Source organism: Notothenia coriiceps, unplaced genomic scaffold, assembly GCF_000735185.1.
Source record: "Notothenia coriiceps isolate Sejong01 unplaced genomic scaffold, NC01 NC01_scaffold00011632, whole genome shotgun sequence".
NCBI classification, from domain to species: Eukaryota; Metazoa; Chordata; class Actinopteri; order Perciformes; family Nototheniidae; genus Notothenia; species Notothenia coriiceps.
The window spans coordinates 210,242-237,579 of record NW_011344333.1 but is presented as its reverse complement, the minus strand read 5'-3'; the positions used below and the strand labels follow the sequence as shown (position 1 = coordinate 237,579).

General features: G+C 40.8%; 3 protein-coding genes across 3 annotated transcripts; 1 reads left to right on the top strand and 2 right to left on the bottom strand.

The window, feature by feature from the left end:
- Positions 1-1,243: 1,243 nt before the first annotated feature.
- Positions 1,244-8,410, bottom strand: LOC104946925 (dipeptidyl peptidase 9-like; the record flags this gene model as incomplete). Its single annotated transcript, XM_010772835.1, has 12 exons — positions 8,261-8,410; positions 6,412-6,502; positions 5,313-5,557; positions 4,677-4,789; positions 4,000-4,173; positions 3,250-3,418; positions 3,046-3,156; positions 2,662-2,790; positions 2,444-2,505; positions 2,252-2,352; positions 1,906-2,083; positions 1,244-1,504 (listed from the first exon to the last, which is right to left on the bottom strand). Coding segments are annotated over exons 2-12 (1,599 nt in total), but the record flags the coding sequence as incomplete, so codon positions are not given.
- A 6,625-nt stretch (positions 8,411-15,035) lies between these two features.
- On the top strand, positions 15,036-19,945 carry LOC104946917 (dipeptidyl peptidase 9). Its single transcript, XM_010772823.1, has 9 exons — positions 15,036-15,194; positions 15,314-15,484; positions 15,648-15,783; positions 16,124-16,269; positions 16,469-16,615; positions 17,726-17,878; positions 18,093-18,235; positions 18,520-18,631; positions 18,719-19,945. The coding sequence occupies exons 1-9, from the start codon at positions 15,051-15,053 to the stop codon at positions 18,809-18,811; spliced, it is 1,245 nt and encodes a 414-aa protein (XP_010771125.1). The 5' UTR covers positions 15,036-15,050; the 3' UTR covers positions 18,812-19,945.
- Positions 19,946-20,819: 874 nt separating this feature from the next.
- Positions 20,820-23,780, bottom strand: LOC104946916 (angiopoietin-related protein 4-like). The gene is made up of 7 exons (XM_010772822.1): positions 23,244-23,780; positions 22,970-23,080; positions 22,726-22,816; positions 22,017-22,130; positions 21,748-21,843; positions 21,378-21,656; positions 20,820-21,289 (listed from the first exon to the last, which is right to left on the bottom strand). Exons 1-7 carry the CDS (start codon positions 23,697-23,699, stop codon positions 21,117-21,119), a joined length of 1,320 nt encoding a protein of 439 aa, XP_010771124.1. The 5' UTR covers positions 23,700-23,780; the 3' UTR covers positions 20,820-21,116.
- Positions 23,781-27,338: the final 3,558 nt, after the last annotated feature.

The following is a 27,338-nucleotide window of genomic DNA, read 5'->3' as shown; positions in this document are numbered from 1 at the left end:
GTTGTGGTGTGTTGCGTGCTGTTTGTGATGGAGTGTGAGGGACTGTAGTTGTGTTGCGAGTGAGGGTAATTTGTGTTGAGTTAGCGGTTGAGACAGGAGCTTCTGTACGGTGGCGTCGTCATGTGTGATTGTCGTCCGTGTCTGTGCAGGGACATTGTGTTCAGCTTGCTGGGGCAGACCTGGGAAATGTGTGAGACGGGGGTGCGGGGGGGGGGGTGGCGGAGAGCGATGTGTCTGGTCCTCTCTCTCTAGGTCCTGCGGCACCCGATACCGAGCAGACCTGCAACCTTTCGAGCTGTTGAGTATGGTAGTATCTGCGGTAGTCATACAGTGGATGGAGTGAATGGGTAGTGAAGTCTGTTGTGGCGTCAACCTATGTTTTTCTCTTATTTTATGGTACAAATTATCATCGTAGATGATGTATACCTGTATGAGTAAAATTGTATATCTGAGATGTGTTTTTTGTGTCTTTATTTGTGTTTGTGTCTGTGTGCTGGAATTGGTTGTTTTTTTTGGTGTTTTGTGTGTGTGTGTTGAGGTCTGAAACAACCGGCAGCAATTATTAAGTGCGCGCGGAGCCCCCGACCGTCCCTCGGGACAAGAATTCCGGAATTTGCGGGCGTGTGTTGCCGAGCCATGGCGTAGGGTATGTTACCCCTTGTTGTTGGTAGCTCCCTTCTCCGCGGTCGTATGGTAAGTCCGATTCGTGAGGTGTTTGTTGTGTGTGTGTGCTACCTCCCCAGAGTAGTCGTGTGGTGTGTGTGTTGTGTGTGTGTGGGTGTGTGTGTGGGTGTGTGTGTTGTGTGTGTGTGGTGTGTGTGTGGTGGTAATTTGGAGACACGCCTACGCGTCCCTCGGGATCCGTGGGCGGCCGTGAGTCCTGAGGGCAGCGGGCGGCTTTTTTTATCAGCGTCTAGTCTATTTGGCCTTTGTTCATGTGATTGACTGATTTACTCAAATAAAAAGGTTGATGAATTATCATCTAATGATTTGTATGATGTTTTATTTATGTTAAAGGTCACTTTGAATGATTTTAACTAATGATAAGTAGTAGAAAAACTAATATTTTAAATTCGGGACGGTCCACATTAATTTCGGGACGGCTTAGATTGTGTTTCGGGACGGTTCCGGGAGGATGGTGAAAAAAGTTAGTCGAGAGCCCTGGCGTGAGTTCCCCGACGCACCGGGGACACATACTATATGTATGTATAAAAGACATCACAAAGTGCATTTTGCATGATAGGTCCCCTTTAAAGTAAAAAACTATGGGGATTGGTTTTTTCACAATAAGTTTCCCGTGAAGTATTCCTGCTGGTACCAGCCTGTGCTCAGTGACGATGTTACCTTCAGAGTGTGTGTAGCCGTTGGCCCAGGCGTAGCTGCCCCGCTGCAACATGCTGGTGATCTTATACAGGTGGCAGAACCCTGTTTTTGATTCATTCACGGTTACGAAGGTGATCTCTTCATCACTGGTTTGGACCAACGGATTGAAGATGTCGTGGACCTGAAAGATAAATAGAGAGTCATGATGGGTTTCTCACTAGAAACTCTTATAAATCATACATTGAAGCTGCAGAATTGGTTAACTATTTAGGTTTTTTACACTTTTCTTTCTTGTAAGACAAGCATTTTAGAATCTATCTTTTTCTAAAAGTCTAGACTTTTGGACTTTACAACGCCCTGGAGTTCTCGGGAATTGTTTAGATCACAAGAGCCAGACACAATCACAGTATGTAGTTGTGATGCGCCAAGTGGTTATTAAATTAATCAGAGCTTTCGAAACTCCAAACTAGTCGGGACAGACCTTAAAACGTTCCGAAAAAATAACTAACTTCAGGGAGCATCATTATTGAATGGGACATAAAGTAAGAAACGTTCAGGCTTCAGTATGAACAGAACCCTCACATTGATCCAGATGTCGCTGGTCTCCTGGTAGATGATGAAGGGATGGACAGAGTCTCCGAGGGCCTCCAGGGTCTCCTGCCTGCTGGCCTCAGCCTGATGAGCAGGGATGAAGAGCGCCGGAGGCAGCAGGACGAGCTGGAGGCGCTGCTGCCGCCGGTCCATCATCACCGCCCACGCACTGACACACACAGAGGGAGGGGTGATAAGCATGCGCAGTATGCAGAATGATGTCATGTGACTAAGTTCTGGGCTTCGTGAGCTTGGCAAAGTTTAAAGATAATTTAAAGAGGTAGGGCCGTTAAAATCACAGTGTGATTTTTCTAACTTTAATAGACAAAAGACTTACTATTTGCCGTCTTTGGTCCATCCGGCTCTGGTGATATACTCGGCCCAAGGGAACAGGCTGGTGAAGGGAGCAAGCAACTCCTTCTCCTGTGTGCTGATAATCTGAGGGAGACATGAAGCCGGCATTTAAAGATCTCTTTCAAAAGAACCTTCTGGTAATCATTATATTTGATGGCACTGAATAAGCACTCACTTTGCCGAGATTGTCAGTCCTGATTTCTACTATTTTGAGAGTAATGTCGGGATTCTTGCTGCCTGGAGACAAAACAAAACTGGGTTATGTAGCAGCAATTCTCAATTTTTTCAGGGATTCTACAATACCAGTGTAGTGTAAATGATAGGCTTTATCATAGCAAAAGTTATGCGTTTTAAAACAAAAGCTGTTTTTAGTTTATATCTGTATCTGTGTACCTGCACATGGGTATCTGTAGACATCGGTCTTGCGCTCTTCCAAAGCTGGAGATGGAACATGAATGATCTCGACATTAGACTCGTCCACCTCCTCGTACAGAACCTGCAGAGTTTTACCCCCATCGGATTCTGAACCGGAGAGAAGGAAAAAAAAAAAAAAAATCAGTAAAACAAGTCAAAGACGTTTTTCTCACACGGGAGAAGTATAAGTTAAAAAGGTATCAGGATCATTCTGAAAAACGTTGACTCTGGAAGAACCTGAACAAATCCTCACATAAATAAATGTGTTATTCAAGTATATTATAACCCATCTTTGTTTGACTGATGATTGTTGATAATAAGTTCTCCTTGCTAAGATACAACATGTGTCTTTTTCTCACTCACCTTCACGAGCAGCTGGGGACCACCAGTATCCGGTGAAACGGTCAAACTCTTCCTGAGTCACAAACGTCGCTATACCGGCAGATTTGGGGTCCTCTTTTGGGTTACCAATACCTATGTCAGTACAGAGACAAATAAAAACACTGTGAAAAACCTCAAAGCACCAGGTAACACTCTCCAGGATCATCTGACCGTCTCTGCCCTGACCTTTGTGGCAGAACGTGAGCCTCCTCTCCTCCCCCGTCTCAATGCTGGTCACCCAGATGTCGTTGTTGTTGATAAAGCCAATGAAGTTGGGGTCCCCGTGGCAGATCTTGGGATCCATGCGTGTTCCTGGACTCTCGCTCTTAATCTCAACAGGACGCATTGGAGTAGTCTGAACAAACACATGAAGTGGTTAGCTCTGAGGTCACAACAAAAGTCAGTAAAGATGTAAAAACAAGTCCTAATTTTCTTATCTTGTGTCTGACCAAGAGTGAGATTTTAGAAGATTTTTTAAATGTCACTGTCCAGTAAAAAGGTGTCTCCAAAGGTTCAGATTCTATATTTTTCTAAATAAATTAGAGGTTCAAGTGTTCATGTGTGTGCTCAAATAATTGTCTGCATTCATAAGTTGAACACTGTTGTTTTGTTTTTTTTATGTTTTGAACATTTTGGAGTTATATGGGTTTTTCTTTTTCTTTGGTATTCACCATTTTTTGACATTTTATTTTTGTCTTCACTGTGATTAAGATTTTTACTGAGATGTTGAAAAATATCCTTGCCAGTGCTTTCTGTTGGAGAAACTTAACAAAACATTCAAAGTTTGGAAATGACCTCCAATATACCTTTTCGTGTTTCTGTAATGCAATTTCTTGTTAAAGGACCGAAAGTGATAATTATTTAGGTAGTGACCTATTAGCAATCTTAGCCATTATGCACTGCGTGACTTGGCATTGACAGTGCTGTGAAACTCACGGTGAAAGTGTTGTTTCCACCGTCGCTGCAGTAGTACAGGCTGCTATTGGCCTGAAACAGCAGGAGGCCGCTGGGTCGGTGGTATTCATACGAGGTGATGCCAGACACCCCCAAACGTTTCCTCTCTCGCAGCAGCTCCTCCTCCCGAGAGAAGCTCCCGTCGCGAGGGCTGGCCTGAGGTCAGGGTGACAGGAGGACACACAACATGATGGCCGAGCGGGTCAAAGTGAGTTTGTTCAGGGCATGGTAAACAAACAAACCATAAGAAAACGCTACCACACTGAATTAAAGAGATAATTGGTCGGTACCAATGATTATAACACTCTTATGTTCTCCTTTCAGCGGGAACAACTTCTGTTAGGAAATAAAGTGGTCTAGCTTGTTTTGTCGTCACGGGAACATTTAAAAGAGTCGTTTTAAAAAGACCAAAACACATGTAACTACGCTAAAACTGAACTTTTCTAAACACCTGTGCATAAACAATCTCTAGATGGGGAAACGTTTAATACAGTTAATGGTTAAGCGAACAAGTTAGCCTCCATTTACTTCAATTCATTTTTGATTATTGTATTCAATGTAGAGGCAGGTGAATAAAGATTTCTTCAAGAATTCACGGGGGGTGTGAACGCCATAGAAATTAAGTGAAAGTGTCAGAATGAATTAAATGTCCTTCTCACCTGAAAGTGATTCAGCATTGGTTTCCATGACAAAACCAATAGAGCATCTTTGCGGACCTTCCTGGGAATGTCGGAGTAGAGTAAAGCGTTATCCCTGCTGGCGTAAGGCATTCCTATGAGAGCACAAACACACGTAAAGTCAACAACAGAGCTACATGGGTACAGGTCTTCCAGACTGTATGTGTGGGGCAAATAATAACATTTGACAGAGCTCTGGAAATGATATCACACACTACAACTGACACACATTAGGAAAAGCAGGAAAGAGCAGCAACACTTTTCTACTGATTCTGTGCACTACAGCTGCAACAGAAAAAGCAGAAAGATGGCCTCAGAGGTAATCTGTGTTCCTAGTTGAGTTAGAGGTATGCTCAAGCACACACAGCCTTGATCCACTGCAGCTCGGTGGATATCAAATGAGCCTGAAACCAGTTGCAGGCTACAACTGTGACTCACCAGCTGTATCCACATATTATTCACAGAAGCATGCTAGTTTTCCAAAAGACAGAAAGTAAGCAGCTGAAGCCAACAGCACTTTATCTCAGCTGTATTTTCACAATACGAGTAGAACATTACATTAGCGTGTACTCATTTCAGAGCCTGCATGAAAATACTACATTTCTGTCCCCAGCTCACCAAGGTAGTAAATGCGGTGGGATTGCGGACTGGTCTCATCCTTCTGGACGAACTGGAAGTCGTGTGGCGCTTTGTTGATAACCACGCGTGTGTTCTTGTGGCTGTTGTGGATGATCTTCCTCAGGCCATCCCAGGTATGCTTCTCCACCTGGAACCTATTGGGATTCACGTCATCCATTTCCACCACCTCTGTGCTGTCAGAGAGCTCTTCAGGCCCCGTCATGCCTGCCAGTGCCAGTCTGACGCTGAAGACAGGAACTCTGATCAGACACAGCTACAGCAAATCCCAGAGGGAAAGTACCACAAGCAAACTGCCAAACATGGTTGAATCTTTGATTGAGTTTGGCTTATTTGACCTACCAAGTCGGACGTTCTAACAAAAAAATAGACTACGTATGGGTCTTCTAAATGTATAATCTTGTTAAAGTGATTTTTAAATGTTATTTTTTTTATGGATGGAGGTGCCAATCTGTCAGGTGATCGGTCCAATCCTTTGGTCCAAAAGGACTTCAACAACTATTGGAGCGATTGCCAGGAATTTAGGTTCACACATTCCCGTCCCACTGAGGTTGTTTCCTAAAGATGATCAGTTCACTTTTCAGTACCACCAGCAGGTCAGAATACAGTGGTTCATGATCCATTATATTAGCTACAAAGGACATTCCCATCAGCCTTAGCTCTATATAGTGCTTATTGGTAAAGTCAAGCTACACTAGTATGGTAAAGATAATGGAATAGAAAACAGAATACCCATAATAAAATCCTATCAAATAAGATCAAAATAAACAAATAGAGGATATTAAAAAAATATAAGAACTTTATTCTAACAGCTTATTAAAAGCATTTTTTTAATTTTATAAATATTTTCAGAAGTGATTTAAAGTGATACTGATTGTGCAAACCTAACATCTTAGTCAGCATACAACATGATACATTTTTCCAGGACTATTACAATGTCTTGTGACAGATTTGAACCTCCAGGTTATTTTCAAATACAATAAAAAATGCCTTTCTTAGACCAAAAATGTCATTGATCAAAAATAATAATGAAAATAAATAAAATGTTACCAATAGCTGTGAAGGTTAAAATGACACATACCTTTCAGGGCTGTCTTCTCTTTTATCTTCAATTTTCCGCCTCTTTACTCTGTGCATTAACTGTTCGACGACCCTTGACCAGACCTGACACCCTGAGGGAAACCAGGTAAACACACGGGAGTGGAGATGTTGAACATTTAGACAAGTTTCAGACTATTTACATGGCAGCACCTGGTCTAACTGACAATCAAATTATTTACACAAAACTCAACATGTGAAAACCTAGACCTAGTCGTAAGCTAAGGTCACATGCTAACAAAGTGAAACTGTTACTGAAGTGAAGACCCTGCTCAGGGCAGATGTCTATCTGCTGCTTCATGGAGGAGCTGCTGCTGCTCTACAGCCGGCTGCCTTTACCATATTTCCAGCTGTATGTTCCTGAAATGGAGTCTCACTGAGTGTGACTCAGCTGCATGATGCTGACACTTCAGCGTCTGTGTTATAACTATGGCAAATGTTGCACTGTCGCTCCACATTTTACTGTAGGCTGTTCTGTTCCCTGGGGCCAAAATAAAGTGCAAATTCTACAGAAGTTGTTTCCCAGAAACACGACAGCGGCTCCCTTCTAGCAATTCATGTTTGTGTTGGAAGAACCAATGCCATACTTGTACATTTAAGATGAGTTGATTAAAGTGGATTTGAATGCAGAATCTATCCTTATATCTGACCCCTTTATCACGTGACTGAAAGCCCAGGTCACAACTGATCAAACTCCTCCTGCGGATATAGGCCGTGAGATAGGGTTAAGGTTAAAACCCTTTTAAGTGTGGTTTAGATTTTCTTTTCTTTTTTTAAGTATAATTATTGAATGTTTCAAGACAATCTCAAATATTGTATTAAAAGCAAATTTAAGTTTAGTTCTTAATGTGAAGATGTGTTTGCTCTGAGCAGCATTGGCGAGTATATTTTTTATATTTACTTAACTTATTCTTCTAGTCCACTACACTACACTACAGGGAATATTGTACTTTTCACTTCATTACATTGACTTGACAACTTGGGTTGCTAGTTACGTTGCCTATTTAAATGTCCAAAATGCTAAAAATAATATTTTAAAAAGCTGCAGTGATAAAAACAGCCATCATTGATTATTACTCAGTAATACAATGCGAATTATTCAGTAATGGGCCATTCTGCACAAGTAATTATTTCCCTATTGGTACTCTGAGGATATGTTGATGCTTGCATTTGTCCTTTATTATAAAGGTCTGAGAATGTCTTTCATAAGTGTTTAAATCGAAAGTAACAACAATATTCCGTGAACTGGATAGATGGTGAATACCTGGTGAATACATCCAGTTTATTCTCCCACGGTGTCCCCCAACAACTGGGTGCTCTTTCCGCCTGACTGTTTTATCCGTTACCTGTTCATGTGACTTCAATGACTTCTGCTTTTTAGCCCTACTTTTCGATATGTATAATTTACTCGTGAAATATTCATGTAAATATCCCCTTGTGGTATTTTCTAGTACATAATATCTGGCATTATCCTCTCAGTTATTACATGCTGTATGTTTTCTAGCATCCATTTACAACGACAATGACATAACATTTGTTTAACAATTAATTATTAGTTTCGTTTTGACACTTCAGCTGATGAAGTCTGCATAGTCACAGACAGCTTCACACCACACAGAAAACATCTGGTCGAGACACATGTGTACTCCCCATAAAACATGACAAAGACTCATAATTACCTATGTTATAATAATTAAAACACACTGTGTATATTCTACGTAGCCTGGAGCTAGCCAGTTAGCCGCCCATTAACGTTATCCAAACACTCGTTAGCTAATACACCGAAACAGAAACAAAAGCAAGCAATACACACTCATTCATTTTGAGCTTACACTTTCTGTCTTGTGTTGAGGATTCGCCCTTTAGGAAACAACGAACGGGGTCTGAATTACGTGCAAATAATTCAACAGAGCAGGTTGCTAAATGCTAATATGCTAAGAGAACACGGAAATGGTTTTGGAAATCAAACGCTATATCTTGTGACCCGGATGTGATCCCTCAAATTCGTTTTCTTTGGAAAAATACCAAGCCATTTAAAAAAGCGTAATTAAAAAAACAAAACAACGTTAAAGTTAAGCCTGTAAAATGATTATTTTCATTATATGTTAATTCGACATTTATTATATTCACAGTTTTTGAGAGCCAGGTGAGAAATGTACTTATGTTTCGATTAATATCAAACAGATAAAAGCAGCACATTTTTTACATTTGAAATGCAGTAACCACTTTTTGTGCCATTTTTGCTTGAAAAAAAACGGCTGATTCAATCTACTAAGAAATGATCAACCAATTGTTTCATCTCTATTTTCTAGATTTTACCCTTAAAACACCAGAAGCAAATACAAACACAACCGGGACAAAGACTGTATCCTTAAAACATTTATTTTTGTAATAATTTGTCCTTTTTTTCTTTTTGCATAAGTGCAAAAAATGCACCCAAAAGAGCCACCTGAGGGAAGTCTACATCTTTAAATAAAAAAACAAGCAAAGTGTACATTAATAGTACAAAATTCTCTTTTTAAAAAATTGCACAGTTTGTGTATAATATATATATATTCATAATCTCCATTTTAAACAAACTTTAAAGGCTCAGAAAGTAAACAAAACCACCAAATGAAAAATAAAAACATTTTTCCCTAGAATTTAAAGCTGAGGAAACTTGAGACCCTGTTTTCATTTGTGTCCACCGTAAATATACATATTTATATGCAAGTCTCTTTACATAATGTCTCTGTGCTAGTGTTTGACCAGACAATCAAAATTATTGCAAAGTAGTTTAGTCCTACTATAAAACATGGGATGGGGTGGGTGGGGGATAAAAGCTTCATTCTGCTGAATGTTCATAAAGTTATGCAAAAAAGAAAACCTGGGTTTCTTTAGACCCTTTTGACTTAACTGGAATCCCTGCTTTCACAAACGTTTCTGTTTCACAAACTGTGTGCAGTCAACATTCCCACAGAACAATCCCGAACTCCAGTTTTGCTTTTTAGCAAGAACACATTTCCCTGACTTCTATTTTTTTTTTTCTCTGCACTTTACACAGCTGCCCTGTCCAGAGGTGGTGGTCAGCGTCGATATGGGTGGAAGCCCTGTACGTTGTGGTTCTGCCCTCTGCCAAATGCAGTGGCAGTGGCCTGGGGGCCGACGGGCTGTGCTGTCCCGTAGGAAGCCGTGGGCTGGCTGGGGTCTGCAAAGGTGTGGCTGAAGGCGGTCAGGTCCTGCCCGTACCCTGAGGACGACAGACGGGAGAGAGCAGAGGGAAAGAAGGACTTTAATGTCAGGGACACCGGACAGTGTTTGGGGAGAAGCCTTACTTCTTTACAAGTATTGCTAAGTAAAACAACTTTTAATGGAAAAGGCAAAATCCACCCGTCAACCTTTTCACTACACAATACATTTTTTAGAAACTCTACTGAATCAAAACGATTCTCCCAATTTTACTTTGTTTAGTAATTCAATCTTGACTATATCTATATTGTTTTATCTATCTAAAATATGTACTTTTTATTTTTTGGGCTTTGAAATGTGTTTGTGCTACAAGAACTGTGACACACCAAACAAATAAATAGATAAAGAAATTAAATATGCACCGCTAATAGCATGTTGTGTACAAAATGTAAAGGTTTCATGGTGGATTTTCCCTCTAAATGCAAATACTGTATTCCTTCAATGAGCTCTTTAGTGTTGAACAATATTGTTAAAATGTATATAGACAAACTTGATAATTTCAGTTAATGTAAGAAGGCTTCATTGAGGAAAACAATCTCTAGATTCTCTTGATGATCAATGTTCTTCTATTCAGACACTGGATGGCACCATCTCCCTGCAAACAGACAGGGAAACCAAAGTGACACAAAGGGAAGGAAACTGATCTGACTGGAAAAAAGGCTGGGGCAACCCAAACTCCCCAGCCACTGTCCAAGCCAAAGGGACATTAAAGGGATGGGCGAAAAACTGAGTGGTTTGCGAACCAAATGGGTGATAGAAACATCAGTTTGTAGTGATTTTGAAATTGTCCCTAATAACACTGGAGTTGGGACATTATAAATAATTGGAATGACAATACAAGAGACAGATAGAAAGACAGAAAGGAAAAAAATGGCAGGTAAAGTTAGAAAATACATCACATTTCTATAGTGCTCCATGAGCGGAACATAAACAGGTACTTGATGAACAGAGAGTGGTCCCAACAGGACCAATGGAAGAGAGGAATTGGAAAATGTATTGCTATTGTGTCCTTCTTTGAATCTTCTCTCCTTTCTCATCCCCTTAGCTATAATATGGAGACATTACATGGGGGAACACAACGGGTGAATGGGCTGCTGATGCATAAAGACAACTGAACCATGAACACATTTTCTGACAATTAGATCATCCTTGTATAATCTGCAAAGCAATGCGGACAGAGAGGGTGGACAAACGATGAGGACATGGTTAGTCTTGGTATAGTAAAGCTTCAGCCACTGAGGGAAAGGACTGCTTTGGGCCCCGAATGATGCAAATCCATTTGAATGTCTTTTAAATCCACTCAGCTGACACTTGATGGCTGCTTTTTTACTATACAAGAGTATACAATGTAATTTGTATGTACATGCAAAATGTACATGCAAAATACGAAAAACACAGAGCAAAAGAAAAGAGGCAAAGAACCATGTTGCAGCTCTATAAACACTATAGTACTGAACAAATGCTACTGTTGTGGTTGGAGAAGACAATGCTGTCACCTACCTGCACTATATCCTCCCTGCTCATCCTGACCATTACTGTGAGAAGGACGCGTTGGTCCGTAGGCAGAGGGGTCCTGAAGGTAGTTACCCAAGCCTATCAGGGAGATGAGGAGACCAGGTTGACTGAACCCAGATACTGCTGGCCGACTACTTTACAAAGTTCCCCCCTTACTGAGCTTAAAGAGCTGCACAGTTATACTCATTCACTGCAACTGCACTACGCCTGGAGAGGCACCAATGCTCAGCCTTATCTGGAAGTCAAACAAAATGGAGTGTGAGTTTGTGAGCTATCTGCTAGTGCTCCTCACAAATCGTGCCCGCCTGGCCTCATGAAATTAAGTGAAATGTGCATGATATGTTAAATTGCAACATGAAAAATGTGTTTTTCCTAACAATAAAATATTGGAAGAGGGAAGCAACGAGGGAGAGTAACGAGAACAACAAACATACCAGTGTTTGGCTTGTTGTAGTTATAAAATACGACTTGCATAGACGTCCTATTGCTGCCAGCCATTGACCAAAGAATGCCATAACCTAGAGAGATTTCCTATCTTCCAAGCAGTCATTGATTCAGAATGCTATGACAATCAACTTGAAATTGACTTGATGTATCGATGTGGTATTATTTGCCATTGGTCTGTGTACTCCCATCGTAAGCACTGGCCATTCTCTAAACTCTACTTTCTTTTAATATCCTAAAGTAACCAAAAAGAACTTGTCTGGTTAGCTATAGTCTTGAAAATATATGGATTTCCTGTAACTATAGGGACAAACGTAAGTGAAGAAGTTGCTTTTGAGCTGTCAAAGTTGTGTTCTTGAATTATGTACAAAAAATAGTTTATTGTAATATATCACTGAATTTGGTGTTCGAATGTGAGTGTACTGTCATTTAAGTAAAGCCAGCGCCTGCCTGGAAGGTGGGAGTCATCAATAATGTATGGTATGCATCAATAAAGTGGCATCAATTGAAATATCAATGAATCAAACATGCAAAACTACTGGTTTGAAGTCAACTCTCCCCAAACTCCCTTACTTGCATAACTTTACTACGTACTTTACTTACGTTGGCCAAACCTAACCTGAAACCAAACTTGCTAGATTTCTTCCCAATTTACTAATCTTAAAAATGTCATATCCAGTCCTTGCTATAGAGGAGTGTGGTATCCGAAAAAATCTTTAGCGGTTATATATTTTAAAAAAGTGTGTTGCTTCTGCGGCTTTAAATGCTGCCTGGACAGGTCAGGCAGTGAACACTAAATGCAAAAAGCTGGATGGAAGATAAGCACAAGCAGGAAACACTGAACAAGATGGGCACTTGTCATGACTATCCTGATCACATGACTGCTTTAAATGCAGTTCCAGCAGTGTGAAGCAGCTGTAAGCCAAGAAAAATACCAGCCAGCCAAAAAAACTGAATGTAGCCTCAGAATGAACATCTGACTCTTATCCGATGTGTGTTTATGAGACTGAATGTGTGAATGTTGACTGAAGCATTTTCATATTCCATGGATGCTGGCTAGTTTTTACAGTATCTCTGTCTTCATGTGTATAGACCATGTCACCGGAGAACTACCTCACAATTATTTGAATCACAGAAATTAATAAAGCACATCAGTTTCTCGAAGTGGCTTGATGAAATCTGTCATTTTCAAGTCCTTTCACGCTGACTGAAATTAAGCCAAGGATTTACTGGCCCAGAAGAGATCCAGGAGGAATAATTATCATGGCAGAACACAGTCCAGCTAAAAGACCACAAAGACACTCACAGGAAGTAAAATCTACAGACACAATAGTCAAAAAATGACTTGCCAAGGAATCTACTGTATGACTTGTAATTTGTGCATGTATTTAAAAGGCACAGGGTCTAACATGCAAAGCTCTGGTTTCGATAAAATGATGGACATGTCGTAAGTTTTTGATAGGTAGCTTGGCAGGCTGGACATGACTAATTCCAGAAATAAGGTTTCACAGGCGTAAAACTGTCATGCTGGGGCTCTTCTACGGCTGTCGTGCCAACATCAGGAAAGGAAGCCAGCAAAGTCATCAACAGGAAAGAAGAGAGAAGGTGTAGGTGGGATAATTACAAGGTAGGGATAATTGAACCACGTCAACTGTCTATTGCAGTCTGCCAGGAGAAGCTTTCACTCCCTTGAAAATATAAATAAAATAAAAATGCAAAACAAAAAACATTGCCAGGCAGGATGATCTAATTCAAACCTACACATATTTTTTCATCAATCCACAGAAACTTGAAAGAAATGACTGCTGAAGACTCCAGGCTATGAGGAATCTTCAGCAGCATCTTCACTGCACAGCCCTCGGGCTTCATGTATGCAAGAAGCATGTATGCATGTGGAGCAGTTCAAGCTGAATGGTTCCAGGAGCAAGCTTCTGCTTGTCTCAGAGTTTAGGTAAGCATTTGAATGAGCTGTAGTTGCTTCCAATGAAAAATCCAGGGAAATGGGCAGGGCCGAGGGGAGAATAAAAACCAAATGGGAGGGAGAAGGCCAGCAGACTGCTTAATGCACAATGCTTTTCTTACCATACTGGCAATAGGGGAAGTCAGGCTGCCCAATGGGAGCTTTGCTCGAGTCCTGAGTCGGTGTGGTGGCGGAAGCAAAGCCCAGAGGTGCAGTTCCTGGAGTTGTGGGCGGAGCAGGAACCTGTTGAGCGTAATGGTCTGCTGTCGGTGTGCTGAAACTGTAACCTGTTGGTGTGTAACAAGATCATCTTGCATCACATCATTCAGAAACCACCATGATTCAGAGGTATAAAGAATCAATGTTTTACATGCACATGTCTTTTGTAAATACAGATTGCTGGATTACATTGTGATTACAGTGTTTCCCACAGAATTTGATTCTATTTGTGGGGGCACCGGACTAACCGAGGGCTAAGTGCCTTGCTCAAGGGCACACTAGTAGTGGTGTTCCAGGCAGGATTTTGAACTTGCAACCTTCCGATCAGCCCACCTCACTATCGTATCCATTAGAGTTAGACNCACAAGGTGAGTTCCTTTTTTTATTTCCTGCTTTTTAAAAACACATGTGCTCTACAGTACAGGTTAGTTATGAGTGTTAGCGAGGCTTGCTAATGTAAACAAAGGTTTACATTAGCAAGCCTCGCTAACACTCATAACTAACCTGTACTGTAGAGCACATGTGTTTTTAAAAAGCAGGAAATAAAAAAAGGAACTCACCTTGTGATAAACCTGCAAAAGAAAAAGCATTTGAGCTCCATACTGTTTCAGAAATAATCCTTGACGTGGTTTAAACAGGATGGCGTTTTATCACAACCGAATTTAACTTTATCTCCGGTAGAATTCTGATCAGGCATTAGCTCCGGCTCCTCTTCTTTTCTTTTTTTCAAGCTAAAGACCCAAAATCTGCGTTTTTCTAACAGGGCTTCAAAAGAGGGGTATGAGCAGTATGAGGCATGGCTACAATGGGTTATCTGTTTGGTATTTTGAAAAAAAAACTTCACAGATGTGTTTTGTATAGGTATGGCCCTACAATATATGTTTCAAATTTAGCATGATAGGTCCACTTTAATTTAGCCCAACAGTAAACAGTCAACATAATTCAACCAGTCTGGGGAAACTTTTTTAACAATGAGCAATAAGCATTGATGGGATCTCTGACTTTTATAATTTTCAGCCTTTCATTTTGTTTATATATGTATGAGCCCTTAAAGGTGTTTCAGACGTACTCATCAGTCTTGAGTAATCGGTCGTAGTCAATTGAGTTACTTATTGAATGTTTTATTTCTGTATAAAAATAGCTCATAGGCTTATTTCATTGTGTCGATGAGGCTTAACAGACAAAGATAATGAACTATAAAATAATCATTATAATAAAAACAGATTTGTGCCAGGCAGTGACAAACTGATTGCATTATGTTATTTCATATTGCCTTTGCTGTCAAAACCTACTCACTCCCCTTCTCTCCTCTCACACCAGATGATTTCAAGTGTCCAGTCAAAGAGGAGGTGACAATCACCAGTGGGGAGTGGGAGGTGCTGGCCAATCACGGAGCGAAGGTAAAGTGCTGCCCAAAAATCTTTTTGCTGACATTAAACTGCATCCAGAGCAGAACTAATTATCTTCCAAAATCACTCGTCAGTAAAACCACAAACCTTCTCCTGCTCTGTGTGTGCAGCGTTCGTCCAGTCCTCAGATTTGGGTGGACGAGGCAGCGAGGCAGGTTTACTTCCAGGGAACCAAAGACTCTCCTCTGGAGCATCACCTCTATGTTGTCAGCTACGACTCGCCGGGGGAAATCGTCCGCCTTACCAAACCTGGCTTCTCCCACAGCTGCTCAGTGAGCCAGGTGTGTAACCTCATGAGTACAACCTAATAATAATATACTGTATATCATTTTAAACCGTGGCAGTAAGTGTTGTTTTCCTGGATTTTTCTCCCTGGATTTCGGCACATCTATATATGTTTTGGGATACTGGTCAACCCTGTTTTGTGTTGCATTTTCTTTTCAGACTTTTGACCTGTTCGTCAGCCATTACAGCAGCTTGACCACAGCGCCCTGCGTTCACATCTACAAGCTACAGGGCTCCGAGGACGACCCGCTGCACAAAGAGCCGCAGTTCTGGGCGAGCATGATGGAGTCCTCTGGTACTGACAACTGTTATGTCAAAACTAAAAGAACCTGAGACACTCAACATTGTGTTTAAATGTTTATATTAAATACATAAGGGCTCATTCGTTTCTAACTCGACTAACTAAAGTAGAGCTACGTCATGTATTGAAATGGATTTTCTTTTTTTTTCAAAGCATGTGAAAACTATCAAACATCAATAGAAAGTCAGCATAGTACTGATATCTACCTGTTTGTTATATTCATTTGAACAACCATTTACATGACCTTTATATTAAGATAAGATATGATGGAGCTTTGTTAATCCCCGTGGGGAAAAGCAGTTACCGTAGCATTTAAATATAATTTTTTTTCCAGGTTTCCCAATGGACTACACTCCTCCAGAGATCTTTAGCTTCACAGGGAAGTCTGGATTCGAGCTGTACGGCATGTTGTACAAACCAAGCACGGTTGTCCCCGGCAGGAAGCATCCCACTGTGGTGTTCGTGTACGGCGGACCGCAGGTTGGATACTTTTACTTAACATTTTTATGGTTCAATTATTTTACTTCTTAAGAAATTCTTATTTTTGTCCTTTTTTACTTTAATAAATGGCAATTAATTTGTGCCTGTAGTCTTGTCAAAGCAAACAGACTGTCAAAGCTTTTCTTTAAAAAGGAATCAAAAGACCTAGCTGTAACCATGATTGTATTCTTTGTTCCAGGTCCAGCTAGTGAATAACTCGTACAAAGGAGTGAAGTACCTGCGGCTGAGCACGCTGGCGTCTCTTGGCTACGCCGTGCTGGTGATCGATGGACGAGGCTCCTGTCAGAGAGGACTCAAGTTTGAAGGAGCTGTGAAAGACAAAATGGTATTTAACACAAATCACCCGTCTGCTTCAGGACAGTCTCACACAGGGACGATCTGTTAACACAAACTGGGACTAAATATCTTTGCAAACAACCTTTCTTTCCTTGAATTAGACAACATTAGACATAGTGATGCAAAATTAAATAGAAAATTAAAACTAGACTTTATTCTTATTTCTAGTGACAAAAAGAAGAAGAGACAAAATATTTTGGACAGTTTTCCTTATGAATGCAGCGTTCCCTGTCCTGTGTACTACACCAGCAGCACACAATAGCCGCTTTCACACCGCAGCACTTTTCCCACTTTAGTTCCGATATAGTTCTGAAATGTCGCATTCACACCAAAAAGAGCCGGAACTAAAATGAGTTCATCAGAACCTTTTTACCCCCTTTTCCGTCCCTGCTAGAGAGAAAAAGGTTCCTATGTCTGATTGGCTGGGCGGAATGCAAACCACGCCCCGTAAAACTCGGAAAAGTTTTGTGAAGCCGCCATTTTATTATCCTCGCATTAGCATTATTAGCATTAGCCCAGCGCAGCGCAGAGAGGCTAACTTATGGTAACACAAAATAAAACATGGGAGCGGTGGAGATGAGGAGGTGTCGGCGTTCTGGCGATTTACTCGGAAGGCTTCAGTAGAAGCTGCTGGGAGTCCCAGCAGCTTCTACTGAAGCCAGTCCCCAACTCCGGGGACTACCGGTCGGGGACTCCGGGTGGCAGTATACGCCGTGAAGTTGTTTGCTGCCTGCCAGTAAACCCAAAAGAGCAGAAGAAGAAGAAGTGACGTCAGCGACTTCATTTGCCTAATCCTTCCCCAGGGAATTATTCCGGTGTGAACGCGATCTGTACTTAGTTCATGTGAACTAAAGAGTTCTCATGAACTAAGTTCTCATGAACCTTTGGGAAAATTACTGCGGTGTGAATGTGCCTAATGAACACAGTCCGGAGGAATAGCCACTTTGAGGTTTTAAGACCTTATTGTAGCTTCAAATGAGAAACACTGAGTAGCCACTACCTCCTGCATCCAAACTTTAGTAGAAGTAGTATATTATTTAGATTGCCAATGGAAGCGTGTTGTTGTGGGGGAGTAACCTCTCTGTTCTCCTCCAATCAGGGTCAGGTGGAGATTGAAGACCAGGTGGAGGGCTTGCACTACGTGGCTGAGAAGTACGCGTTTGTGGACCTGAGTCGTGTTGCCATCCACGGCTGGTCGTACGGAGGCTTCCTCTCCCTCATGGGCCTCATCCACAAACCGGACATTTTCAAGGTCAGAAACGCCACTGTTCTGTCTGAGTGCTAACTGACGTGCAAGTGGGCGACCAGATTAACGGAAATAATTGCAGTTGTTTTAATAATCCTATTTTTCTTTAATTTACCATTTCAACTTCCATTTTTCAGCTTGTCTTTCATCTGTGAAGAAAACTTTGATGTATTCTGTTTGACACTGTATTTGTGTTGTTTTCTTTGTTGTTTTTTTTTAGGTTGCCATCGCAGGAGCTCCGGTGACACTGTGGATGGCGTACGACACCGGATACACCGAGCGGTATCTGGACACGCCTGAGAAAAACCCCAAGGGTTACGAGGCTTGTTCCGTCGCCCTGCACGTCGACAAGCTCCCCAATGAGTAAGAGCTGTCTATTGAAAACACGGAATTTAGTTTCAATTCTCTAAATCTATTACTATTCAGTTAGTGTCCACTATCATCCGTGACAAATACCCACTTTAGATTGCATTGTTATGCTGTAACTTCTGTCATAAATCACAGCAAAGATTGTATTTCACTTGTACCTTTAAGCTGCAGTGATCAGTGTCCCTGTCAGCTGTAAAATGTGTTACATTTAGTCCCACATGTTTACAAGTAAACAACACGGTCAGAGGAACTAAAACTCCTTCTCTCTGTTAACGCAGGCCCAACAGATTGCTGATCCTGCACGGGTTTCTAGATGAGAACGTGCACTTTTTCCACACCAACTTCTTGGTGTCTCAACTCATCCGCGCAGGAAAACCATACAGCCTGCAGGTAAGCCGATTGACACATTCATACTGACTTAAGTGAAGACTCTTCAGCTGATCCCATGTTGATTGAACATGTTTTTTGTTTCCCCAGATTTATCCCAACGAGCGACACAGCATCCGGTGTCCTGAGTCTGGAGAACATTACGAGATTACGCTGCTGCACTTCCTCCAGCAGAACCTCTGATAAGCCTTCCCAAACACTGACCTTTCCTCCCTCGCTTCCTAACCTCCTCTCCTTGTCTCTTCTTTCCATTTCCTTCATTTATTTAAACCTGCATCTCCTTTCACTTGGTTTTATGATTTGCTGAATGCAAGCTATGCCTCGTTGCAGTTCAATAGTTGTTTGGCAGTTTTAAAGGTGCTTTAGTTTTTTAGCATCAATGAATGAATACGAGATTTGAATATTGTTACCATAAAGGAGACTATCTCTGAGAGAAAGTGGTCTTGTAGTCTTAACACTGTATTTACAGTGAGGGGAAATCTGCTGGGATGCTTACAGGCCCCGTAACAAGCAGAGGGCGCCGTTCACCCTAAACACAGGGCTGGAACTTTCTGAGATTGATGTGATGGCAGACGGTGACAGAAAAACCATCACAGTGGGACAGTTGTGTTCAAAATGCTGCTCGGTGCTCCATTACTAGAACTTTATCAGCAATGCAAAAAGTACAGAAGTGGCTGCTGGGCTCAGTATTCTCTTTTTTCGTGCCATTCCTTTTTTTTATTGAACTTTTTTGGAACCCATTTGATATAGTTATAATTTTCTGTGTCTGAGAATAAACACTGGAGTAAATTAGTCATTGTAAAGCTCTAAAAGAGCAATCAAGCAAGCTCTTAAATCCCCTAGTGTGCTCTGTGCCCTCATGTGCCATCAAATACTTTTGATGTGCTATGCCACACTTTTCCACATAAAAAAATGAATAATCACAGGCCACGATTTTATTGTGTTGTAAAACGAAATATTTTATGCAATCATAAACAATTGAAATATGTAGCGACATGTTGCTGTTTCACTCGCTTGCTTTATTTTCCGGGGAGCTTCTCTTTCTTCTTCTTCTGCTGCTGAGGACTTTTGCACATATTACGTATATTTGCCTTGGTGCCAACAAACTGACCTATAAGATGATGTATGACACAGCTGTTGGCAGTCTGAGGTGCCTTGCTCGTAAAGTATATATCAGGGAATCTGTCTGAGGACCTACGAGAATAAAATGCCTTTTTACGTGTGTGTCTGATGACCATCTGCAAGATGAGCTGCCATGAGCTCATCATGGTTAAATGTTCTCTCAGAAATGGAAGAAATAAACAGAAGTGAACAATCTTTTTCTACGTTTTGTCATCTCTTTAAATGTATTCTTTTAGAACGTTTTTTAGATGTAATTATTTTGTCGAATAACACAAAAAATCGATGTCTTTATAATCCCCACCGGACCATTTCTTAAACAGTATTGGGCTTTTTGAGTTTAAGGAAAAGATTAAACAGAATTCAACTTCCCCTAAGTTTCTTTTTAAGGAAAGGCAAAACATTTTTAGAGATGCATTTTTTTTAAATAATTGTAGTGGAACAAAATTACATTATTTCCCTTTTTAAATGTAGTTGTTTAAATGTACATGGAATTACTCAAGTACCTCAAAATTGTACAGTACTTGCGTAAATGTACTTAGTTACTTAACACCTCTGCGAAATACTCAATATAAATATGTATTAGTATTGGTATCAAAAATTAAAACACTTATTAAAAATGGAAATATTTGAGATAAGATGTAGGTAAACCACGGACTCCACAGAACATTTCACATTTTCACCAAAGAGAAAACCTGTTAAGGAATTCATCTTAAACCATTTTTCTTTAGAGAGATTTTATATTTATCCATTTACATTGACCCTGATGACTAAAAGACATTCTCCTGTAAATGTACTGTTTGTTCATTGAGCACAACATTTATTATGATTTCCCCAGCAGGGAGTAGCTGTTTCATACTAATCCTGATTAGTGTGTGTGTGTGTGTGTGTGTGTGTGTGTGTGTGTGTGTGTGTGTGTGTGTGTGTGTGTGTGTGTGTGTGTGTGTGTGTGTGTGTGTGTGTGTGTGTGTGTGTGTGTGTGTGTGTGTGTGTGTGTGTGTGTGTGTGTGTGTGTGTGTGTGTGTGTGGCCTTTCACCTTCAAGCATGAGCGAAGAGTCAGAATTTATCATACCTTTTTAAAAACTTTATTTTCGTCCACTTCATATAAATGAAATATAAAATGTGTATAAATGTCAAAAATAATACAGGGTTTATTACCAAGTAGATGTTTTTAAAAACACATATAGTAAGTCAAAGACAAACTAAGATTATGGAGCCCTTATAAAGGGAGTAAAAAAAACGGTCAATATGACAACAAGTAACGGTATGGCATAGCATAGAAATATGTGATGATCCTGTGCATGATGGATCATTGGAGTTAAATGCAGTTTTCTTTGGTCCTTTGCTCTTTCATTGAGACTGATCTGCCTAATTATGTAACGTGGCGGGGGCCATCTTCAAAACAGACGTCTTCACAGAGTAGTTTTGTCCCTTTGTGGACGTCCAAAACATCCCCTGTCTTCTGGACTGATGATGTCTCAGCCGTCTCGCATATCTGCCATTCAGGTTTGACTCACCGCAGCTACTGAACCACCACCCACCTGAAACAAAAGAGCATTATTATTACAACTTTTCATTTTTCCTCGTATTAAACCACTCGCACAGTTTTGATTTGTAGAAGTTTCGTACCTGACAGCAGCTCAGCACAGTTGGCGTCAGTGGAGAGGTCGTTGTCTCTGTCGGCCGTGGAGAAAGGAAGACCAGATTTTCCAGTCGTCATTATTTTCTCTTGAAGCCCGGACAATGAATCCAGGTGGAGAGCGAACTTATTCTCTTCTCCGTCCAGTTTGATCTGATATTGAGCGTTGTGCTGCTGGTCTCCCGCCCAATCAGAGAGCTCCACCTGCAGGATGTACGGGCCTTGTCGAGAGAGAGAGTAGATTTTCTCCAAGCCCACCCAAAACTCACCTGGAGGGACGAGAAATATTAAGATTAATATTCACCACTGAGGTTTAATCATGCAGATGTTTGAATAACTTTTATGAGACAAGTTTCTCACCATTCAAGCTGCCAAAGCCTGTTTTATAGCTTTCCCACAGCTGGTTGAAGCTCTGGGATCCATCTTGACGTTTCTGGATGACAGTCCATCCACCTTCTGCAAAGAGAGAGGAACAATTAAGCTAAGAGAAAGAGAAACTCTTCTCTGTGGTTGAAGCCGTTGAGACAGGTGTGGTTTGTAAGTACAAAAGTTGCTTCTCTCAGGAATGTGTTGTTGTTCTGTATAATCTACACTGGAGGACCTTTAGGGGAAGTTCCTGTTTGACTCACCTGAAGTCATTTCACAGAGCACGCTGAAGGGTTGGGAGCTCTCTGGTTGGATGGTGTAGACGCCACTGGCTCGCTGCCCTCGTACAAACAGATCATGACAATCTCTGGCCAGACCTGATAAAACCAGAACACAGAAAAACTCAGATTAGGTCCTTTGTTCAGACTGAAGCTGCAGGTTTTAATTTGGGGAATTCATTCAGTACATCTGTAAGCATTGATGAGTCACATGCTTGCTGTGTCTTTGCACCTCGCTCTTTGCATGTCCCATGAGCATGCAGTACAGTAGTCGTGTTTTAAAAACCACTCTCCTCATGTTCTCCTGATCTTTGGACTCTAGGTGAGCCGCTCTGCCAGCAAGTCAGGTATTATAAATTAAGGTTCAAAGGTTTTAGCTCTTATGTAACTTTAGGATAAATGAATAGTTATTGTGTCTGTGCACACAGAGCTGCCCATCCCATCTCTATCGTTGCAAAATTAATGATGTTGACAACGTTTTCTGTCGACGTATGTGTCTCCTCAAATCGGGATTGTATACCTTTCGTGCTTGATAAGGAATGCCCAGAAAAGAAGAACATATGAAGGCCATGGTTCCTTAATTGTCCTTTGTTTTCAGCACTCAAAGGTCAAGCCTCTCACACCGGCTACAGGTCAAAGTCATCACTCATTTTGACTTAATTTCTTCCCCTCAGATCGACAGTTTGATTCTTACCTGTTGCGTCTGTTCTCTGCTCTGCTGGCTCTCCTCTCAGCGCCATCTCTTCATCTCTCCGTCGGTGGGACTTCACTCTCTTATGTGCAACCTGGTGGATCACAGCAGGGTCAATACACTATAACGTATCACTTACATTGATGCTGTCAACACTAATGTAATCCTGCAGCTGAATTGTTATGTTGACAGTTTTGTTCTCTCACCTCCTAAATCATGCGTGCTGTATATAAGTGGTGTATCTCACCTTGCTCTGCAGTGTTTGCAGGTGTAGGCTCTGCTTCTCCTGTTTTTCTTGCTGCTGCTGGATTTTCTCCACCAGCTGGTCAATGCGTCTGTTCTGAGCCGCCACCAGTCTCTGGAAATATAAAATGTCTCGTCAGCTACAGAGCATCATAGCGTTTTGCAGGATTACAGCTTTTATTACAATATATAATGCCTTTCTTTATGCCGGGGTATTTAGATAAGAAACTCTTTCACAGTTACACATTAACAACATGAGCACAGTATGCGTCTCTCACCTGGATGAGTGAGACCTCTGTGTAATTGGTGCTGTCCAGTGTCGGCTCTTTGAACACCTCATCCACTTTCTGTTCCAGTCTGTCCATCCTGGAGTGGATGTCCTCGTTCTGTGTCCTCACTTCCCGTGACAGCTCTGCCTTCAGCCTCTCTTCCTCCTCCTCCTTCTCCATTATGCTTATTGCCTTCAGAGCTTCTTCTTGCTCCTGCTGCCTCCTCTGCAGTTCGGCTACAGTAGCGTTGAAGGTCTTCAGTTTGGTGTTGATGTCCCTCACCTGGGCTTTGGTCTTGTCCACATGCTCCTTCAGACCCTGGCCTAGCTGCAGGAGGCCGTGAGCCACCACGTTCATGTCGTCCCAGGACGCTTGTTTATCCCGAGCTCTTCTGTCTGTGGGGAAAGAATCTCCTGCTTGCACTAAAATGAACAGCAAGAGGATGAGCAGTAGTGGCATATTCATCTTAGTGTCTGCTGAGATTCTCTTTCAGTATGAAAGCTGGTTCTGAAATGTTTCTCTGTCTCTGTCGTGTGCTGCTGAAGAGCATTGTGGGGGGTTTATAGCTCAGGGCTGCAGCAGAGGGCTCCTCTGATTGGCTCTCGGAGCAAGGAGGAGGGAATAGGGGGAGGCCTGGGGCGTGGAAATTCCTTCAAAGTAGTCACCCTCATAAGGACTTGATCATGATGCAATGGGAGGTTTTAATTACTGGTAAAGACTTAGTGAAAAGCTTGGATTCTCCTCACTTATCAATGCTCATAGCAAGTCTTTCTACCTAAAGTTTGTGGGTCAAATAAGGTAAAATTACATTTAAATATCAATATGCTAGAGCCAACCTTTAAAACATTACATTTCTTGAATTGTCTGAGCAACAAGTCAAACATCGATTAAAATGCTTTACAAAATGTTTCATCTTAATATTCTGTTTGTATTAATACAACCTATAATGTAGTGTACATCTAACTTAAGCATGCGTTTTTCAATCGCTAAATAATGCACATTTTACATCCCCAACACACTGATAATAATTAAATACTATCTATCTAAGTTGTTTTCCATACGTCAATACAGATTAAACTGTTTTTTTTTTTTAAATAGCCTAATGCCAACACTTGTGAATACTCTTTTTTGTATTTTGTGTAAATTATACAAAGATAAATTCAAATTGCAGTTTTTTAGAATGGTAAACAACAAGATATAATGACTGATACTTGTATATTGTTTAAAGCTTTAAATATCTAACGTATTTAATATTGTTAAAATGTAAATGGGCGAGCCACTGAGTCCTCCGCATAAATCAGGAATGCCGGAGAGCACTCAAAGATGGAGGAGTCAGTGTGAGAAGTAGGGGAAAGTTCAACCCTCCGGCCTTCCTATTCACTCAGTCCCGACAGCAATACACACACACACACACACACACACACACACACACACACACACACACACACACACAGCGCACGTGGTGTACTGATGAGGTACAGATGAGAAGCCGAACTCTGAAACACAAACATTCAGTACGTGGGTTGTCACATTTGTGAGAAGAGTATTTTTAAAGAGAAATTTTACCCAAAGAAGGAAATACCTTACACAATGTGTTGATTAGATAAAAGGGAACTTCCCCCTAAACTCTTAAAGTTAGTCTGCACTCATAAATATTTGATTAATCTATAACTTTAAACCAAAAGTGCCAGAAATGGACTATTTCCACCTCCTACATTGTGATAATGTGCTGCTTTTCTTTGAATTCACTTGAGTTTAGGGTTGTTGTTCAACAAAACAAACAACTTAAACAACATTCTCATCCTGGGCTTTAGGGAATTTTTGATAGGCTATTTTGTACTTCTTCACTCATTATACAAGCAAAAAGAAGACAATATTGTCAAATAAATGACATTGAACATTTCCATTGAACAGCCCTTAGCTTGTTTAAAAAAGAAAAGTGTCATCAGGAAGAATTTATTAACATGTAAATATGGTCAGATGTCTAAGATTTTAAAGCCATGCTAGCCGCTCTGTGGACAACATGCTAACATTATGTTTAGCAAGTGTAATTTTACCATGTTCCCCACCTGCGTTTAGCATGTTAGCATTCTAACATTAGCTAATTAGCACTCAACACAAAGTTCATCTGAAGCTAATAGGAAAAAAATCAGTTTAACGTATATTTTCTTCTAAATCAAAGTGTTGGAGTAATGTAAATGTGATGATGGTGTCACAAGAGAAAACAGCAAGCTTATTAAAAAAGGTTTTGCAATTCATCATCTTTAAGTATGCCCTGAATCCCATGACCATCCATTAGATATGTCCTTCAAAACCAAAAATGTGAACCTCATTTTGGCGCTAGCTAGGTGAAAAGTCAGAGGATCATCAATGTGGATAGGATTTGTTTTCCTGTATGACATGAATGTTTGAATCAAATATCATGACGATACATGTACATAAAATAATTGTTGAGATATTTAAGTTTAGACAATGGTTGACTGACCAACATTGTCATCCCAACAGCCACGCGGCCCATGAATGCTAAATGAAAACAAATGTCGAGAAAGGAAAAATGTTTGTGGTCTAAGTTTGACTTTAGTCACTGAGTAACAGCTGTTTTGGTTTTAAAGCCAAAAGATAATATAAACTATCATGTAAAACTATAGACTGTATATATAAAGTGTAAAACCCACAGTAACCCTTGAACTCTTCAGTCATTATTAATCTCCACCTCTGATTTAGCACATAACATTTTTTCCACCAAGAGCAGGTTTTTGTAGGTTATTTTGTGTAATTTTTGAAAAGGAAAACCCCAGATGATTTAAAATGAAACCGCACAAGGAGGAATGGTTGATGTGACATTTTGCACAGTTCCAAAGTAGCTACAGTATGATCAACCTTAAACAAACATTGACACACGAACTAGGATACCTTATTCTATATGTTTGTATTCCTAATATAGCCTAGTTGGGACACTCTGCTTTTACATAATTATTGGTTGTTCTGTGGTCTGTGCTGCAGTGCACGTAGGCCAGTGGCGCCCCATGACACTCTGGGGCAGGCACGTGCACACATCAGACAGACATCAGAGTGGGCTTGAGCCCCTGCCCTTTTTCTTCCTCCAGAGAAAGTGCCCTTTTTTCCCCCTTTAAAAAAATAAAAATAAATGAATATCTACTGCTGTTTGTGCACAGTTTCCCTTTCCAAAAAGATATTGATTGAATACAAAATAAAATATCTGGTCGGGAGATTAGACTGTGAAGTTCCGATGCTCTCTCTCTATGATGAATTGGAAATGGGGGACCCTGATGTAAACAAGACGAAAGTCTTTCTCTGGTCTGCATCCCCTTAACAATTGTATGTTTTGAGCTGTACTGTACTGTACCCAATATACAAGCTGTTAATAAACTTTTCAATCAATCAATCAATCAATCAAACCCTCCCTCCACGTCTCGCGCACATCGGCAGTCACTTCAGACAGACAGGTAGCAGCACCTCCCACCTTTTAAGTCCCATGTTATGCCGGCTTTTCTTGGCTCGTTTGAAGGTGAGTGGTGATGACATGATTAAGCTGCCAGTGCCTCGAGTTTACAGCTAATTAGCCAAAAGACCAAAACAAATATAGTTAACTAAAGGCTACTAGCTAATGGATAAGTTAGCTCAAGGTTTAGTTAAGGCAATTTATCATGGGCATACAGGCTAATGTACTGTAGCCTAGGCCTACTTAAGGGGAGACAGACACTAAAGGTGAATACAGTACAATGTGTATCTAATAACGTCATCACAATCGCCACATTGATATGCAAATTAGGCATTAGGACTAATTAAAATGCGCTCATTTGCATGCAGTGACGGCATTGCAGGTGTGAAGGATCAAACAAAAAACAAACAAAAAAGCACATCACTTCACAACTTCACCAGATAGTTACTTACGTCAAGTCAGTATTTTCCCCTTAAATATTATTTGCTTGGTTGTAGCCTTTATTTAACCAGGTGAAAGCCCCTTGAGATCAAAAGATCTCTTTTTCAAGGGTGACCTGCAATTTATGTTTAAGTATGCAGATTAGCTTTAAATCTATAGATGAATTCAGGCATGGTAGTAAAACGAACACCATTTATATT

What these genes read in the sequence shown, in the direction of transcription:
- LOC104946917 (XM_010772823.1), top strand. Translation starts at nt 15,051, where the DNA reads ATGTTATTTCATATTGCCTTTGCTGTCAAAACCTACTCACTCCCCTTC. An exon ending in TCGTGTACGGCGGACCGCAG is followed by an intron (nt 16,270 to 16,468) that starts GTTGGATACTTT and finishes TCTTTGTTCCAG; the next exon opens with GTCCAGCTAGTGAATAACTC. An exon ending in GTCGACAAGCTCCCCAATGA is followed by an intron (nt 18,236 to 18,519) that starts GTAAGAGCTGTC and finishes CTGTTAACGCAG; the next exon opens with GCCCAACAGATTGCTGATCC.
- LOC104946916 (XM_010772822.1), bottom strand. Translation starts at nt 23,699, where the DNA reads ATGAATATGCCACTACTGCTCATCCTCTTGCTGTTCATTTTAGTGCAA. An exon ending in CAGAGGTCTCACTCATCCAG is followed by an intron (nt 23,081 to 23,243) that starts GTGAGAGACGCA and finishes TTATATTTCCAG; the next exon opens with AGACTGGTGGCGGCTCAGAA. An exon ending in GCTCTGTGAAATGACTTCAG is followed by an intron (nt 21,844 to 22,016) that starts GTGAGTCAAACA and finishes CTCTCTTTGCAG; the next exon opens with AAGGTGGATGGACTGTCATC.